General features: G+C 44.1%; 1 protein-coding gene across 3 annotated transcripts; it reads right to left on the bottom strand.

Annotated features, from left to right (window-relative positions):
• Positions 1-900: 900 nt before the first annotated feature.
• Positions 901-15,385, bottom strand: LOC308434485 (glutathione S-transferase alpha-4). 3 transcript variants are annotated; one of them, XM_080934763.1, is made up of 8 exons: positions 15,283-15,360; positions 10,768-10,800; positions 9,599-9,703; positions 8,518-8,569; positions 6,428-6,560; positions 4,822-4,963; positions 2,272-2,403; positions 901-1,165 (listed from the first exon to the last, which is right to left on the bottom strand). In XM_080934763.1, exons 2-8 carry the CDS (start codon positions 10,798-10,800, stop codon positions 1,043-1,045), a joined length of 720 nt encoding a protein of 239 aa, XP_080790889.1. In that variant the 5' UTR covers positions 15,283-15,360; the 3' UTR covers positions 901-1,042. The 3 variants fall into 3 exon arrangements, with proteins under 3 accessions (XP_080790889.1, XP_080790890.1, XP_080790888.1); XM_080934764.1 differs by lacking the exon at positions 10,768-10,800 and having other exon boundaries at positions 15,283-15,385; XM_080934762.1 differs by lacking the exon at positions 15,283-15,360 and having other exon boundaries at positions 10,756-10,775.
• Between the last annotated feature and the right edge of the window lie 4,182 nt (positions 15,386-19,567).

The raw sequence follows: 19,567 nt of genomic DNA, 5'->3' as shown, positions 1-19,567 counted from the left end.
GAAAACAGCTCTGGGGGGAAGGGCCCAGGTTCCCATGTACGGGGTGGGGTATGCAGAGGGGCCTGTCTGTCTGTTGGTCTGCCCATCATCTGAATAAAGGAGAAGGGATGAGTGGAGCAGGGTGTCACATTAGTCACACACACACACACACACACACACACACCAAACAAATAAATGTAATTTTTAATAATAGATGGGCTGTCCCAGGAGGAGTTTGGAGCTGGAGCTAGCACTCACATGTTCCAAACCACTGGCAGCAGCTTTCTCTAGACCAGAAGCCACCACAAGTCACAGGAACACCTCCACCTCTTCTATTCCCGTCAAATGAACCTGTGTGGGGTCCAGCTTTAAGGTATGACTTGGGAGAATAATGGTAACACTTAAAGAAGACACATCAAGGTTGAGGAAGCTTCTGTTCAGTTTGCATAAGGAATATACACACACTGGTTTTATGTTGATCCCACTGGTCTCCGGGATTGCTAAGCAAAGTAAAACCAGAACTTCCATGGCTCTTGTTGCTAATGTGGGCTGTCTGGTGTGTAAGGTGTTTTACTTTAGCAGGGGTTCAGAACAGTGCCTCAGGCATCTGCTCTGCTTCCGCTTCAGCGTAGGTTACCGGACGGCACAGTGATTCCCAGCAGTGTTGGACTTTATTTCTGATCCCCAGGACTCAGAGACCTGGATACTGAAGTGATCCTCTGCCCCCAAGTTACAGTACTGACCTTATACAGACAAGAATAGTGCCACCTTAAGATCCATGTCCTGAATGTCTGTCTGTCTACCACTTCTTCATAAGGAACTCTAGTTTCATGACATTTGTAGACTGTCACCCACAAGCTTAAAACAAAACAAACACCTTACCAATAAGAATAGTTTTTCATTGTCTTTAATTGGCTGGCATTTGTCATTGTAGACAGAGTAGTTTAGTTTTTGAAGACCTTTACTCCTGGGATCTATACCTTGCTTCCGGAATGTTCTGTAGGTGGCCTATGGTGACACTGTGATTGGATCTTTGCAGTAGCCACCTTAAAGCATGCTGTCACTAGAACTTCAGGACAGTCCTGACCACCTCAACATAGTGGCCATCTGGAGGTGGCTTCCTCTGACTTCCAGGTTGCAGGAACTTCTTAATTGTAGGAATGTTGCTGATTCTTGTCTTAAATGCCTGAAACAAGAAACAGTGACGTGAGGGACCCAATAGCTGTCACGACCATGAGGAAATCAAGATTTTGTCCAGAGAGGAGGTGACTTTTCTACAATATATTCTGACTGTGCTTTTCCGTGCCTATCTCTCCTCTCAGATCCTCCCATATCCTGATCCAGCACCACACCTCCGTTCTCTTTCTCACTCTCTTAAGAAAACAAAAGGCAAATAAAAGACAAACAGGGATAAAACAAAAAGGAAAAACTAACAAATAAAAGAAATAAAAACCCTAAGAAATAGCAGGAGAAACGCATATACATGCAGACAGACGCACACACATACGAACAAAACTCATAAAACGCCAAAATCAAAAACATAATATATAGGCAAAAGACCAGTAAGGGGCTCCAGATAAAGCAAATACGAGACCAAAACAAAACAAAAAACTCCAAAAATCCCATTGAGTTTTGTGTTTTCATCTATTGCTGGGCATGGAGTCTGCTCTTAAATGTGGTTTGTATTTCCAGTGCGACTAATTCGAAGAAACTAATTAGAAACACTGTTCTTAACAGACAAAACCTAGGGGTTTTCTCTGAGAGAAATGTGAGGAGCTAGAGCATGGGCCAAGTAAGTGTGGCAGTCATGGGATTCTTTACGCAAACTGGGGCGCTGTGACCAAAAGATGGCCCAGCATCAGGACCACTAGAAGTGAACAGCATCATCTTATAGGAGCCAGGAGGGAAGAACAAAAGATATTCTTGCTTTAGTAAGTAAAAATGTTCAGAATAATGAAAAAAAAAAGTCCTGAATGTTCTGGTAGTTTTACAACTATCAGAGACTGAACTACGACCTCATGCGTGCTGGTCATGTGCTTTACCTGTGGGTTACACACCCCAGTAGTTTAAGTGTTCATATTGGAACCTCAGATCCCCATTTTCCCATCATATAAAGTTTCATTCCCTGGCACACCCTATAGTGTAAGTGAGAACAGATGACCAAGTGAAGGTAACAATGCTTTATGAGACGGTTTCTCTTAACTTTTAAGTTCAGCTTCGAGGCCTGTATTAGTGCAGGCTTTGTTCCAGATGCATCTCCCTGGGCTGTGTTCACGCTGACCAGCATCCTACCTGCAGCAGCGGGAAGTCGGACAGCACAGGAGCGCTGAGTTCTTCCACCATCAAAATGGCTTCTAGCAGCTGTATGTCTGCCCAGCTGAGTTGGTTGCCAACCAGAAAAGCCTCCCCATGGTCTTTTAAAATCTATAGAAAAGAAAAAACATACTTTAATGGAAGTAATGACTTGCCTATCTGTATGCTTGTACTGAGAGGTTCAATGAAGTCCTTTTTTTTTTTTTTTTTTTTTTTTTGGTGATCTCCAGTCCTGGCAAGAATGGGTGAAGTCAACCCTCAAGCATGAACCATAAACTGGTACACTCTCCTTGGGAAAGGGTCAGTGACTATCAAGGTAAAGGACAGACAGTCTTTGAAAAGCCCTGGGGAGGTGAAGGAAACCATGTACACAGTTCAGAGGCACAGGGGCTACAACTACAGAGAGCCCGGCTGCTGCGGCACAAGACAAAATGAGTCGCCAGTGGAATGAAAAGGCCAAGCTTGAAATACGGTGAATTTTTTCACACCCAGTGGAAAGCAAATATAAAAAGACACTAGAGTCAGCTTTGAGTAGAAAGTACCTAAGAGATGGTTCACTCCACAAAGAGGGGGTAATAGATATGAGAACTTGGGAAAGGGTCTAAATACAAGTCTCAGTATTCACAGCACATACACCTTCTGTAACTTCAGTTCCAGGAATTCGGACCGTTCTTTTGGCTTCCATGGTTACTAGGTACACACATGATACACAGACATTCATTCATGCAGGCAAGATACTCATACATATAAAAAACATTTAAAAAAATCTAAATAAAAAATGATTAGAAAAAAGGTCTTAAGCAAGAAAGTAGCAGAAGAATTAACATTTGTTAATGCCAAGTAGTAGATACATAGAAATTCTACTTTGGGACGTCTTCTAAATAATAAAATAGTGGTATAAATATCTTCAATATATCCACTGTTATCTATAAATGAAAATAAAATGCCTTTATTTATACTGAAAAACATGGAAATACATGAAACCAATTCTTGCCCCTCTTTGCAATGAGGAATGATTGTAGTTTCTGTTTACAGTCTACATTTCTGAATAAGATCTTCAAACAAACTAGATACAATAAACATTGTAGTAGTTTGAGTGAGACTACTCCCCCATAGGCTCATAGATTTGAATACTTGGTTACCAGGAAGTAGAACTATTTGGAAGGATTAGAAGGTGTGGTCTTATTGGGAGAGGTGTGTCACTGGGGCAGGCTTTGAGGTTTCAAAGGCCAACGCCATTCTTAGTAAGCTTTCTGTATCTCTTGCTTGTATCTCGATATGTAAGGTTTACCTACTGCTCCAGCACCATGCCTGCCTGCCTGCTGCTATGCTCCCTTGCATGATGGTCATAGACTCTAACCCTTTGAAACTGTAAGTCCCAAAATAAACTCTTTCTCCTAGAAGTTGCCTTAGTTACGGTGTCTTATTATAGCAATAGAAAATCAACAAAAAAACAGGGTCAAAACTTAAGAAGAAAAGAGTATTTAAATATACAAGCCTATGGCAACCATTCTCATTCAAAATACCACAGACCCTATAACAGGAAGCTCTGATACAGCATGTCTTTTATATGTGTATTTGTTTTATGTGTGTATGAAGGGATGAATGTGCTGTGACATGCATGAGAAGGCCAGAGGACAACTTGCAGGAGTTGGTTGGGTTTTTTTTTTCTCCACCATCTGAGTCCTCAAATTTGAAATCAAGTTCTCAGACTTGAGAGCAGGTATCTTTACCCATCAGTACCCATCTTGTTTATCTTTTTGAAAAATCTGACTCTTAAATATTCTGTATATCAGGAGGTATACAAAAGCTGTTGTAAATATTAAATGGATGTCTTAACTTTTTACCACCCCCCACTAGGTCTCATTCCGAGGACACCTCTCTAGTGTGGAGCCGAGTGCATGGTCCACAAGCCGCACTCTTCACCGTTCCCTTCCCAGGCGGTTCACCCCGCCCACCCTGTTGCTTCTGTCCTGGGTGGATACGACCGCTCTGGTGTGTTCTGTTCCTCCACTGCCTGGTAGCTTATCAGACACATTTATATATTAAATTCTCAATCCATAAACCCTCTACACAATAAGATTACATCCAATGGTTAAAGATGCCAACTGCCCTTCTATATGAGCTAAAAAGGTCTATAGAAACGCTTAAAATATTCATATCTACCTATCGCCAATTAAGTCCACCTGGATCTAGATCCTCCTCCAACTCCATCTTGATTCCTCCTTCCATCCTTTTCCCTCCTCCTCTTCCAGTTTCCTAGCCTTTTCTCTGCCTATCTCTCTACTGTCCAATCATGTATCACCTGAATATCAACCCACATACAATCTTGCCTTTTCTTTTTTTTTTTTTTAATTTGTTATTTTATAAGTACACTGCAGCTGTCTTCAGACACACCAGAAGAGAGCATCGGATCCCATTACAGATGGTTGTGAGCCACCATGTGGTTGCTGGGAATTGAACTCAGGACCTCTGGAAGAGCAGTCAGTGCTCTTAACCACTGAGCCATCTCTCCGGCCTCAAGCTTACCTTTTCAAACACTGGAAAGTAGCGGGTTTTAGCTTTCTTCACCACTAAAGCATAGCTCTCCTCTTTTTCCTGAGGGGTTTTAAATGGAGCCCCAGCGATCATCATCATCAGGTCCTGGGTGCCGTCAGCATACATGTCAATCCTGAGAACACACCAGAGAGTCCCACTGGATTACAAGCCACATCTAACCAGATGAAAAAGTGGAGGCTCTGGAAACATGTCTTGAATGAAAGGATGTATAAAAGGTAACAGGAGCCTCTATGTTGAGATCTGCCACAAGCAGAGTGAGATTACGACGCTGTAGAGGTTATGAAAAATCAAATCAAAACAAAACAAAAACCACTTAATAAAAAGCATACATCAAGCCAGGAGGTGGTGGTACAGGCCTTTAATCCCAGCACTCGGGAGGCAGGTAGATCTTGGTAAGTGTAAGCTCCAGACCAGCCTGGTCTACAGAGTGAGTTCTAGGACAGCCAGGGCCACACAGAAATACCTTGCTGGTTGGGAGAATCGAGAAGGCTCTATATCAAAACAATGAAAATGCACGGTGCCCATAGGCTGTGGAATTGTATCTCCTGCTATCTGCTTTATCGAGGAAGGTGCAGGGAGGAAGAGATTGGCTGCTGGGCTTCTGAGCTTTGTTCATTCCTACGTGCCCTTTCTCTGTTTTCTGCATTAATGGAACTCGGGATTTTCTATTACTGTAACTTCTGTATACACTGACGGCTCTGCCGCTTCAGCATTTGCTGTGACAAGATCTTAAGGACTCTTTACCCAACCCCTTAAGTCTACTTATCTACATGAAACTATACTATTTGGTTTAATAATCCAACTATCTTTAGTCAGGTCTAGCACAGCACGTAACAGAGCAGATATTTGTGGTATACAGAAGGAAGGAAAAGAAAACCACCAAACCTCCAGCTTTCTGTCCTTCGTTATTCATGATGAGTCCTGCTGGGTCCTTCCATCTACAGGTCTGTTCCCAGGCTGCCTTGTGACTGACTAACGAGTAAGGTAGAAATACTAATAATTACTAATAATATTTACATTCCTCCACTCTTAGAACTGTCTACATATTGTGAGATTAGAACATCTGGATATGAGATATGTGGCCTATTCCTCCTGAACTGACAATCTACCAATACCCACATCCAGAGCTTCCTGGCTAACTACTGGTTGGCAAACATAGGGGTGAGTCCAGCTGGGGTAACTCCAGCCTAGGCCAGATAGAAGCTACCCAGAATCCCATAAACAAGTGCTTGCTAAGTGAAATCTGTTTCAAGTTGATAGCAAAATTGATCATCAATACAATGTTCAGCTTGTTTGCTGAACTGGTCATTTGCACCTTCATATATAATATTTTAGTAGGTCATTTTCTGGGAACATAGTGTGCTAGGCACATATATGAGGACACTACAAGGTGTCTAGTGTGACTGTAAACAAAAGGGGGGTGTGGAATATGTTCTCAGCCCAAACCATGCCAACTCTAGCAACACAGTTCCCACTGTTCCCTCACTCTCCCTTCAGCTCCTGTTGAAAGATGCAACCAAGTCAGGTTTCAGTTGGAGTGTGACCACATTTAGCACTGGAAGGAACACTAAGGTACCTGACTCTCTCCTTCAGGTCCTTCCCATACAAGTTATACTTGGCAGCCAGGTAGCTGAGGATGGCTCTGGTCTGTGTCAGCAGCATCCCGTCTATTTCCACCAGAGGAACTTGGCCAAAAAGCAGGCGTCCATCTGGGATGTGAAAAAGAGGGGAAAGATACTCAGCTTCAATGGCTTCAATGATTGCAGTCCATCGGCAGGATGGTCCAACCCAGTCCACTGGATGGATGTTAGTTTTCAGATATAAGGATGAATGGCAGGTCCCAGTACATAAGGAAATGCCAATCGTTATTTGGTTTGTGTCAAATCTAAGCTTTGATTACTTCATGCATTTTTGTGTATTGGACAATAGCAATTTTAAAAAGATATTTCTATATTTACTCCAACATATATATATACACATGTAAGTATGCATATATATACACATACACACACATATATATGTGTATACACACACAAATACACACACACAGACACACACACACACACACACACACACAGCTAGCTAGCATTTCTGGTTCTCAAAGCTTAAATAGTATAAGTCTTCGGGCATTTGGCATAAAAGGTTGCTGAGAATCCCTTGCCCTCGATATTCTGGGTTGGGACCGAAGTCTGGGAGTATGCACTCTTTTAAAAGTACAGTGTATACCACACATGACAACAAGAAGGACAGACACAGAAACAAGAACACATCACATACAGTTCTGGGTTCAAGATCACTTTCATGATGCATGTTTGAACAAGTCACTTATCTGAGTTTCGGTATCCTATTGCTAACAATAATATCTATTTAGCTGGATTTAAAAGCATAAAAGGACAGATTAGCTGCAAACCAATGCCAGTAATCAAAGTGAGTCAAAAGCAAATTTTAGCTGGTCATTGCTTACAATAACTACAATTTATCATTGTTTAGCAGCAGGAAAACATCCTGAGGTTTATGTGTTAGGTAATTTCATCCTTGTATAAACACAGTAGAGTGAACGGACAAGTTCTAATTCTTTGGCTTGCTAAATGGACCTGTAGTCCAAATACTATCTAAATGTTTATAGTTATGTTCACAAATGAGCAATATAGACAAACCACGATTAAAAGATGTCAGAGAGCTGAGAGAGTGACTAGAGCCCACATAGGACCTTTATCTCACTCTCTCCAGGACTTCCTGCAGCAGCATCAAAGAGAGGTCAGATGCAGGTACAAGTGGGAGGCTGGGAAGGGATGCTGTAAAACGGTGTCTCTGGATCCCTGCACGCATGAAATCACAGAGGCTATGGTTACCTTGACTAGGTCAAGACTGGGTCTGTCAACATTTCAGGATTAGAATAGATAGAGGATAGAGGAAGGGCTTTAGGACTCCATGATTCCTTGAGGAGCTATTGATAATTAATAGATACAGGAAGAGGAGGAGTCATATTCTTCAGTGGTGTAGCCATTTCTAAATTGCCCCGTAAATAACCTCCCAACAACACCCATGCAAATAATTCTAACTAAATTCAGTGATTTAAAAAAAAGACATTAAAAATAGGAAGAAAACTTGCTGGGAAGAAAGCGTTCAGTGAGAGGAAGAGAGGGGAAGAGAAAGTAATGGAGGGGAGGGGTGATAAAAAGTTTATATACATGAATCGAACTGTCAGAGAATAAAATTTCAAAGCAAAAACTGGATATAGTTCAGTCTTAATTCTATCCTTTGTGCTGTGACTTGATAAATCTATTAAAAACACCAAGAGAAAGAGATCTGAAGTCCAAAGGGTACTATGTCCTTGCCCTGCTCCCAGACACCATGACAATATTAAGAACTGTTTAACGGAGCTGGGCGCTGGGCCACTCAGAACAAAGGAACTTATATTATGCTGGCTGAGGCCACTGCGGTCAGATACTCAATGTGCATGAAGGCCACAGAGATCATAGAACTGACACATTACTTTGCATCAGGAAGAAAGGGATTAATCAGTCAGTGTTTGTAGGAATGGTGGCACTACCCCTTTCTAGTTGTAGCTGCCATTCCTGAGACCTGTGTTCTACATGATGAATATTTCCAGAAACAGGTTTTTATTTTTCCCAATAAGACAGTGTTGAATAAACCGAGACTCACCCTTTTGCAATTTCTCATATTGTTCTCTTGTCTCAAGAAATTCTTCTTCAAACTAGATTGGGGACAGAGAGACATAGTTATAACTTTAAGATAGGAAGCAGGGAGAGAGATATGGCCTTATGGCCTTGAGAATAAAATCTAAAAGGGAACCATAAAGCCGCCAGCTCCCACCTATGAGTGTGATGGGGTATGCATCTAGAAATTAGCTCTCAGGAGTGTCCAACCTTTTCACATCGTGACATACTGTTGGCATGTACTAATGTGTTGGCTGCATACATAGCTATCCTGGGATGCATGTGTCTGGGGGTGGGTGGGTAGGCAGCTACCAGTTGGATGCGTTTAAAGGGATAAAATGGGAGAAGACATCTGGGTGGTTCACCTACATCAAGGATCCCCAAGGTTCTGTTCTCCATCTTTGCTTTGCCTCAACTAGCTCCTCCCCCACTTGAAACTTTTCCTTTTGCCCCAGACTTCTCCAGTGATTTTCCTCTCTTCTCCTTCTTTGGTTTTAATTTTTTTCCTTCATACGAGGCCAGATTACGTTTATCTTTGAGACTAATATATCCAAAGATCCACTGAAGTGAGGTATGGTCACTTGCTGATGGCTAAAGCTATAATTAGCCTCCATCTATAGCCATTTAAAGCTTTGTGAGGGAGGTTTTGTTCTCCACATCTTGAGATGGGGTGGGACAGGTGACCAGACCAGGGGAGATGGTATTCCTACCTGAGAGACAACACTTGCATATATTTCTACAAAGTCCATGAGAAGAGTTTGGAGTTAAGGAAAGACACTGTTGGCAGCTCTGACATCTGGGCCAAGGTTCCAGCAGGCAGCCATGAATTCCATGAGTGAGGTGCTGAGGCCGGAGTTAAATGGCCTCAGAAAAATCAACCAATCCCAATGGAGGGAATGAGCTAATCCTTCCCTGAGGTCACTTCATCTCCAGGAGCTTCAGAATATCCGAGGCCCTCGACTCCCCTCTTCTCATGAACCTCATAACTGTAATCTCTCCTCTTTCTCTTATCTAAGAAAGGGGAGGAGGAGATGGGACTTAAACTGCATCCCCAACCAGGAACCGACCTCCACTCCAGCAGTAGCCAGCAGCCAGCGGATCGACTCCATCCTTCCCCTGCCTTGAAAGTAGTAGAGCTTGGGTTTGGTTTCCATGACTCCTGGTTCCGTTTCCTAAAGGGCATCAGTAAAAAAAAAAAAAAAAAAAAAAAAAGTTTGGAAATAAACTCGTATGCCTCATATGCTTCACCTCCATTTACAGCTGAGATGAAACATGATGAGCAAAGCTCCTGTGTGGGATCACAGGCAGGAGGTAAAGCCAAGCAGAAATGCACAAAAGCAGGGGGTAGTTACAACTGGGGCGGGGTGCTTGGGGTTGCTAGGCAGTCAACGACATCCCGTTTCTTTAAAGACAGAAATAGCAGTCTTTAAAATTAATCGATTAAACTGGGCAGTGGTGGTCCATGCCTTTAATCCCAGTACTCAGGAAGCAGAGGCAGGAAAATCTCTGTGAGTCCAAGGCCAGCCTGGTCTACAGAGCAAGTTCCAGGATATTTGAGGCTAGCCTGGTCTATAGAGCGAGTTCTAGGATAGCCAGGATTACAAAGAGAAACCATGCTTTGAAAAACAATTCCCCCAAACCATCAAACAAACAAACCAACCAAAACTCCATTTAAATGTGCATAAATGGTTTGCCTTATGCTGTATAGATGCTGTCACTCACAGCTTGAGACAAAAGAACCAGCCACACCCACTAAGGCTATTGAGACTCTCTCTAATATTTGGAGAAAGGAACCAAGAATTGATACAATGGCTTCATAAATATCTCTGAAAACAACAACAACAAGCTTTCTAACACCAGCAAAGAGGCAGGCCTACTTAAACTGGACCATCATATGGGAACCACAGAGTCTCCTAATGCAACCATAAGACTATTTTTTCCAGGTAAGTAGAGATCTGTGAAATAGCATAAAATATGTTAATCATAACGACGTGTTAGAAAATACCAAACCAAAGCAGCGTGGTGCACACCTTTAGTCCCAGTACCTGGGAGGCGGCTACAGTGGGTCTCTGAGTTTGAGGATAGCCTGGTCTATAGAGTGCAGGTCAGTCAGGGCAACACAAAGAAGCCCCGTCAACAACAACAACAACAAAAGCAAAAGCAAAAAAACCAACCAAACAAAACACACACACAAAATAAACAAAACAAAAAAGAAAGAAAATACCACATAGCTCACTTCATTACCCACTTTCTCCAATAGGTGGGTCATCTTGAGAAAAATTAAACAAGAGAAATATCTGAATTAAATGACATCATACATCAAATGGACCCAAGAGATATCTACAGAACATTTCACCCAACCCCCCCAAAATTCATATTCTACCCAGCAGCCCATGAATCTTCTTTAAAACAGGCCATGTACTGTGACAGTAAAGAAATCTTAACACTCCATGTCGTCTACCAGACCACAGAATACTAAAGTCTAAAATCAATGAGTTCCTAGTAATTATACAAACTCATGGAGATTAAAAACCACATTACTGGGGCTGGAGAGCTGGCTCAGCGGTTAAGAGCACTGACTGCTCTTCCAGAGGTACAGAGTTCAATTCCCAGCAACCACATGGTGGCTCACAACCTTCTGTAATGAGATCTGATGCCCTCTTCTGGTGTGTCTGAAGACAGCTACAGTGTACTCATATACATAAATAAATTAATATTTAAAAAAAAAACACATTACTAATCACTGGGTCAAAGAAATAATCCATAAGGAAATTTATAAAAATTCCTAAAATCAAATGAAAATTAAAATACATGCAGCAAAACATCTGGGACACATTAAAGCCCATCCTGAGGGGAAAATTTATGTTCTGGAAATTAGGAAGAGGACCAGAGAAATACTTATGAGCACTTGCTGCTCTAGCACAGACCCTGGTTATGATAAAACACTAACTGAAAGCAGTTTCTTTGCCTTACATTATTCCAGATCACATTGAGAACTAACAAATCTAACAAGATAGAATTTTTTTGGCAAGGATTCAGACTACATGGACAGGGGTGACCTCACCTACAGTGGGCTACCCCACCCCCATCAACCATAAATCAAGAAAATGACCCAGCTGAATGTGGTAGAACTCGACTTTAATCCCAGCACTTGGGAGACAGAGGCAGGAGGATCTCTTGTGAGTTTGAGGCTAGCCTGGTCTACATAGTAAGTTCCAGGACAGCGGGTTCTACACAGAAAGACCCTGTTTCAAAAAAAAAAAAAAAAAAAAAAAAAAAAAAGGAAACAAAAGAGACAGGGAGACAGACAGAGAGAGTATCCCACCCACAGACCTGCAATCTGGTGGAGGTATTTTCTTAATTCAATTGTTTCCTAGTCCCAAATGATCCTGGTTTGTATCAAGTTGTGGGGGTGGGAGGAAACATAGCTAACACACAGAGATTGCATCACATGTAAATTTGTCCAACACTACAGGATAGAAGCCTAAAGCAAGACTTCTAATCCTTTTCTTTTCTTGATTCAACAACGTTCAGTTTAAAACTAAAGATTGGTAGCAAAGAAAACCAAGTCTGTTTATTCTTCAGCAAGTAGACCTAGTCATCTCATTGTTTAAAGTACATTGTCAGAGTGAACCAAAAAAAAAAAAAAAAAAAAATTGTAGTAGAAATACTGAACTTGTCCCCAGGATCAGGCAAGAACAAAAGAGCAGCTTGTCCTGGGTTTCATCCAAATGCCAGCATCTGATCCACACTCATCTTGTCAACTCTGGTTTCTTCTCAAGAATTGTCCAAGTATGCACTCAGTTCAGTAGAGCTCTTTCACCAACAGGGCCTTTTGTGTGATGACCTTGGGAGTTGAGCCCCATCCACAAGGATTCAGAACGGGCACCTGTAGGCAGCTCCTTAACCCAGAGCCCAGCAACAGCTCAGCTTGGCTGAACAGAAAGTAGCCATCACGGGCAGCATTCTCCTGAGCACACTTGGAGACGAGCAGCAGCGGTTTCTAGGCGCCCATTAGGAAGTTATATAGGTTTGCTCTAGAGAGATGGCTCAATTCTTAAGAGCTCAGAGGACTGGGATCCATCCCAAAACCCACATGGCAGCTCATGACACTCGGTAACTCCAGGCCCAGAGGATCTAACATTCTTTTCTGGCATCCTTGGGCACTGCACATGTGATGCACAGACATACACGTGGACAAAAACACCCATACACAATAAAATTTAAAAAGGGAAAGACATGAGAAGACCCGCTCAGAGGAGTTTGGGAAACTGAGTCTAGAGTGAAAAGTCAATCAGCCTGCCTGGGGGTCAGCAGTCAGCATGTAACCCTTGTCTATTCTTCCCATGAACTAACTACGGGGTAAACATGGAACACCAGATCTTGGGTCAGCTAGCTTAGGCACCTGCATGAAACCAACCCCTCCAATGAGCTCTCAGTTGGTTATATGGCTCTTTCCTGCACCACACAGCACTCCTGTGGGACCCAGCACCTCTGTAGGACAGAGACTCTGAGCCAGGTGCTTGTATTAAGTATCTCTTCCCCATCTTTCAGACTCAGAAACTAAACTTCTTATCAAGTGGATTGCTTTATGTTCACAAAGCGCCAAGGGTTTATACACTTGCTTAGATGAAATAGTAAAGCCGAGAAAGAAACTCTAATCTACCAAGGTCCTTGTGGTTGTCCAAGAATATAAACAAAGTGAGCTGCCATGTGTCAAAGGCCAGGGCTAGTCTGAGAAACAAACCAGTAAACACCTACCAGAGCGTGTGTGTGTGTGTGTGTGTGTGTGTGTGTGTTTGAGAGAGAGAGAGAGAGAGAGAGAGAGAGAGAGAGAGAGAGAGAGAGGGAGGGAGAGGGAGGGAGAGGGAGGCGTGCATTCGTGAGCACGTGTGAACACCCCAATACTAATAAGTATTTTCAAATTCAGTTAAAACCCCATTTAAATCTTATGTATTTCTGCTAAAGTCATCCCTTTTGGGTCCTGGAAAATGTATTTATTGAGTGCTCTGCTGCATATACATCCACAGGCCAGCAGAGGGCATCAGCTCCTCTTATAGATGGCAGTGAGCCACCACGTGGTTGCTGGGAATTGAACTCAAGACCTCTGGGGGGTGGGGGGGAGTAAAAAGAAAAAAAAAGACCTCAGCCCTGTTTATCTGAAATAAGCAACAAATGGGAGATAGAACCAGTAGAGACCACCTCCAGTAAATAGGCAAGGCCCCTAGGTGAGGGATGCAGCCACCACCTATCCCAAAATGTTTAACTCAGAATGGTTCCTGTCCAAAGGAAAGACAGGGACAAAAAAACTGGAACAGAGACTGAAGGAAAGGCCATCCAGAGACCGCCCCACCTAGGGATTCATCCCATCTGCAGACACCAATCCCTGACACTATTGCTGATGCCAAAAGGTGCTTGCTGACAGGAGCCTGGCTTGGCTGTCCCCTGAGAGGCTCTGCCAGATGCAGATACTCACAGCCAACCATCAGACTGAGCCCAGGGATCCCAATGGAAGAGCTAGGGGTAGGAGCTGAAGGGGATTGCAACCCCACAGGAAGAACAATATTAAATAACCCGACTCCCCAGAGCTCCCAGAGGCGAAACCACCAACCAAAGAGCACACACGGAGGGATCTGCGGCTCCAGACACATATGCAGCAGAGGATGGCCTTATCTGACATCAGTGGAAAGAGAGGCCCTTGGTCCTGTGGAGGTCTGCCGCCAGATAAGTGAGGTGGGAGTGGGTGGGTAAGTGGGTGGAGAAGCACCCTCATAAAGGCAAGGGGGAGGTGGGAGAGGGGGATGGGGTGGAGGGGGTTGCAGAGGGGTAACCTGGGAGGGGGATGTCATTTAAAATGTAAACAAATAATTTTTTAAAAAAAGTCTCATGTATTCTGAAGTTATAATGTGTTCGGATGTTTTAGTGTGCCCAGTCATACATACGCTGTGAACACACATGCAAGCCCGTCCAGCGGATACAAGTCCATTTGCTATTTTTGTCAGAATCATGAAAGACTAGGAGTTAGACAGATTCCCCCATAAGCAGACAGATGGGAGAGGGGCCATGATACATAATAAACGAGAACTTCCAAGATGTCTGGCTTCTTCTACACCCTCCTGGCTGATGGCCCCTTAAAACTGCGGCCTTGCAGGCTTTGGTCTCCCACCAGCCAGCCCACTGCTGAGGGACTGGCTCAACAAGTCCTAGGTCTGGGTGGTTTCCACAAGTTACCGGGTCAGAGAAACATCTTTTCTTCGAAGTGACCAATCCACAAGTTCTTCAGAGAATAAACAAACAAAAATCCAGCCCTTGAGAAGACGCTGGGGTTTTTAGATTTTACGGCTTCTGTGTGTCTGCTGAATGTGGGTGATTCCTTGTCCCCAGCAAGTCCCTTTCTTCGGCTGCAGGGTTTAGGATTTTTTCACGGCCCCCTGTTGCAGCTGAAATTTTTCCTGCCTTTTAATTATTTAATTGGCAGAGAAAATGAACCCTATCAAGACCTCTAGACTGTACCAATCACTATGCAGAAAATGTTGTGCCTTTTATTTGGCTTAAGCAAGCTTTGAGCTAATGAACATTAAATAAATCACAAAGTTAAAACAATTGCTGATTAAAACTGTAGATTTAGCAAAATTGTACAACTACTCAGTGCAAGAGGAGTACACGCATGCACGCTCGCACGCGAGCAAACACACACACACACACACACACACACACACACACACACACACACACACACGTGCGCACTCACCTTATTCCTCTGGGATTTCTCTTCTGGGATTTTTTGTCTCCAGGCACTGGAGAAAGAAACTGTTAGGGGAGAGTTCAGGGTCCTTCAGGTCAGATGAAAAGCTCCGCCCACCAGCCATTGAGCATTTAGTTAATGCACACGCCCCCAAGCACCGAGGCGTGGTGGTTAACTCCTTGTTCCCCGGGGAGAAGAACCGGTTTGCTATAGAAGTTTTCCCTGGCTCGTTCAACAAACATTACCGAGTACACTCTTTTGGGATGCTGTAGATTTGTGAATTAATTGTATGCCAACAAAACCATGAGGTACAGTGGAGAAGAACCGGCGAGGGGGGCAGTATGCTGTGATCCCTTCGTGTGCTGCTGACACGGAATACTGGAGACTTCAGACACACCAGAAGAAGGCACGGGTCCCACTACAGATGGTTGTGACCCCCCCCCCCATGTGGTTGTTGAACTCAGGACCTTTGGAAGAGCAATCAGTGCTCTTAACCATTGAGCTGTCCCTGCCCCCTCCCTCTCTTTTGCGTTAAAGATGACTTTTTCCCCTTTCATTTTACCCTGTATTGTAGAATGAGGCAGATGATTATAATGAAAGACCCCCCCGCTTAGCAACAATAAATGCCATTTCTGTAAGGCTGCGCACACACAGGGCGGGCCAGGTCAGGGACCCAGGTGGCCAAACAAGTCGGTGGGCAGCCAGCTTGCAACAGACAGGAAACAGAAAGCTGCTAAACAAGCCCTATAAGGCAGCTGCTCTCAGAAGAGCCCAAAGCAGCTATCCTCGAAAGCTGCAGCCCCTGCTGCTACCAGGAGTTGTGTCCTTGGAGCCATATTTCTGCCACAGTTCCCACACTTAGATAAGCCCAAGGCAACTATTCTCGGGAGCCGAAGGCCCGGCTGATACCAGGAGCTGTTTCCTTGGAGCCATGTCCTTGGGCTCACTCCCTGGCCACATTTAAACTAACCAATTAGAACCCTGTTGCTATGCTTCTGCTTCTGTACCTTGCTTCTGCCCCACAAGCCCTATAAAAAGGGGACTGCCCCTTTGTCCGGCGCGCAAGTCCTCTGAGAGACTGTGTGCCCACAGGTACCTGTGTACTTTGATCAAATAAACCCTCATGCTGATTGCAGCCAGTGGTCTCGGCTGATTCTTGGGTCCTGGGGTCCCCTCAGATAAAGGTCCTCTGGACGAGGGTCTTTCAATAAAAGATGTGACTGCCATTCTTGGAACCCGCAGTATAGAGCCATTAGTAGTTCTGGTTACAGATGGGGCATAGCCCAATTCTTGAGAAACAGAGGTTTAGTCATAAACAGGAATGAACTTAGTTTGTCCTTACTGTAAGATGACTTCTGAGCCTAAAATGGAAGCAGGCTAGTTTGTCAATATCTAATCCACTCCTTAGTGACATTAATCCACTTATGACAGAGCCCACATGCACCTCACTGCCTCTTCAATAGTGTTGTCCCTCAAAACAGTTGCCTAATACAAAATGGGTTAAGTTTCTGTAACAGGCTGGCAGAAATGTACTTTAAAGAGACACTTTGTGTCTCTCAGTCTGGCTATCAGACTATTGGAACAATAGACCTCACACAAAACCTCCTCCCCCAGGAGGCTCCCGAGGAAAGAAAGAAAAGGTTCTGGGCAGAGGGGATCTTGTCTCCTGGGAAGCATTTCTTTGGCACAGTTTCTAACAGTTAAGCAGAGCATCTTACAAGATGAGGCTGATGCACAGAAAAGCAATGAACCATTGTACGCATGCCTGGACCGGGACTGCTTAGATGTGCATACCCGAGCTCTCTGTTTAAACTTTGAACTCACTTCAGTACCTGGAAGACAGACTTGAAGTGGGGAAGATGGCTGGGTCCCTGGATCCCTGTTCTTTTCAATATTACCATCTTGACTGTTTCCTTTTTCTGCTCCTCCCTCCCTCTCCCTTCCTCCTTCCCCTTCTCTCTCCCTCTTCTTCCTTCCCTCTCCCTTCTTCCCTCCCTCTCTCCTTCTCTTCCTCTCTCCTTCCCTCCCTCTCCCTCATCCCCTCCGCCCCCATCCCTCTCCCCCTGAGACAGGATTTCTCTGGTGTCACCCTGGCTGTCCTGGAACTTGTTCTGCAGACTAGGTTGAGAGCTCACTGAGGTCTGCCTGCCTTTGCTGGGATTAGACCTGTGCACCTCTACTCCCTTGCTCTGTTTTCCACTTCTAAATGAGCTCCTTTAAAATGCTTATTGAGGATGTGTGGCCAGACCCGTCCGAGGAAGAAGCTGGTCATCTTGGAAATCTGCCACCTTTAGTACCTACCCATGGCCCCTCTCCCTGAGTCCGTCTGCCTACCAGGGAGTCTGCCTAGAGCCTACACTCTCCTTAGCCCCTCACTTCCACATCGGAATATGAAATTTGGGGTAAATTAAATCTGTGTTCCGGGACCAGATCATTCAAATTTGGCTCTAGAACAATCATCTTATCCTCGTTAAGGTGAGAGCAGGTTTTGTTTCGGCTTGCAGCAAAGAATCCTGGTAGGATGATGAAGCTTGCAAGAGTCAGGGAACTTAAGACCGTGAAGCTACTCCTTGAGGCTAAATTAGTAAGACAATTATGGGAGAGGAGCTGCCTTTGTGCAGCTGACCTCAAACTGTCCGATGAGCTCTCACTATCCAGACAGAGATGGACTTCCCAATGATGCAGCTTCCCTAGGGTCTCCCATATGACAGTATGTGATCCCTCAGTCCCTGTAAGTAGCCATGGTAAACTAATTGATTTAACAAGATAAAAGGGCTTCTAGATAAGTTCCCTTTTGTCTGCTGCTGATGCCCTATCTTGGGTGAATAGGCATTGTTTATATCTTTCCAGGGAAAGGGGTGCCTGAACAAGGACTTAGAGATCCAAAGATGTGTCAGGAGAAGCAATCCCACTCTCCCTGCTATGGGTAATAAAATATCTCACCAAAGCCAGGGAGTAGTGGCGAGTACATTTAATCCCAGCACTGGGGAAGCAGAGACTGGCAGATCTCTGTGAATTTAAGGTCTGCATGGTCTACAGAGCAAGTTCCGGAACAGCAAGGGTTGACAAGGGCTCTGTGCTCATTTGCCTCTGGAATGCTTTAAAACCTAGTTCAATTAGGGTTAAAGAAGTAGACAATACAGCTGTATGGGTGAAAAAGATTAGAGCTTAACCCATAGGTTAAGTATGCAGTGCACATTTCTTTCCTGTAAGAAAGTATACTGGGGTGGAAACTTTGCACCCTGACCTAGGCCACTTTAGAAGCTGGGGGTAGCTGACAGAGAGGCAATAGTCTGGGCCACGACCTGTCAGAGCCAGGGAGTCGACTCTAGAAACAGACATAGCAGGAGAGCATAACCCTCCTCTATTACGATCCTGGCCTGAGCCAGGCACTAGGAGCCAGTCTTATGGGAAGACGTATAATGGTCTCCATGACAGCAGCATGTGGGAAAGAGGGTGAGTAGTCCTCCCCCCACACTGCTGTTCCTAACATTGCTCTTTTGACAACAGCAATATAAATAAAGAGACCTTTTCTTTCTTTCTTAAAAAGTTGTATTTTTATTTTGTGCGTGTGAGTGTTTTTGCTTGCACGTATGTCTACTACATGTGCGCGATGCCCACAGATCCCAGAAGAAGGCATCAGATATACTGGAACTGGAATTCAAGACAGTTGTGAGCTGTCCTGCCATGGTTAGTGCTGGGAACTAAACCCAGGTCCTCTGCAAGTGTAGCAAGTGCTTTGAATTGCTCATGCATCTATCTAGCCTCAAACTCTGAGAGAGAGAGACAGAGAGAGAGAGAGAGAGAGAGAGAGAGAGAGAGAGAGAGAGTGAGACAGAGAGAGAAAGAGAGATCTTTTTATTCTATACTTGACTTCAGTAATATTTCCTTTTTACCATCCCCATAATTATGCAACACCAATTGACATTTGATTGTAATAGATGACACTAGACATTCAGAAATGCTTCCCATGAAAAGGGTTTCATTATATATTGCTAACCTTTGAGAGTTCTACAGATTTGGAAACATATTCGGAACAGAAAAAAACAAAAACAAAACAAAGAACAAACTAGCAAATCCAGAGTTTGGATGAAGGCATCATTATGTAGGCGGAAAATGAAACCCCAGAGGCAGCCATAAAGCTGCGAGGCAAGAATTCCAGTGCTGGGCTGGACTACCTCGGGTGAGTTGATGACCAGGTAGTCCCCTGGGGCCCCACAAACCAGAAAGGTTATTGACAATGCTGCGGGCCACATTCTAGAACTGGAAGGAGCATGCCTTCTTGAGTTGC

The sequence above is a fragment of the Micromys minutus genome (assembly GCF_963924665.1).
Source record: "Micromys minutus genome assembly, chromosome: 21".
Classification (NCBI taxonomy): Eukaryota; Metazoa; Chordata; class Mammalia; order Rodentia; family Muridae; genus Micromys; species Micromys minutus.
Note: the sequence above shows the minus strand (reverse complement) of the source record. Positions and strands in the feature narration are given on the sequence as shown.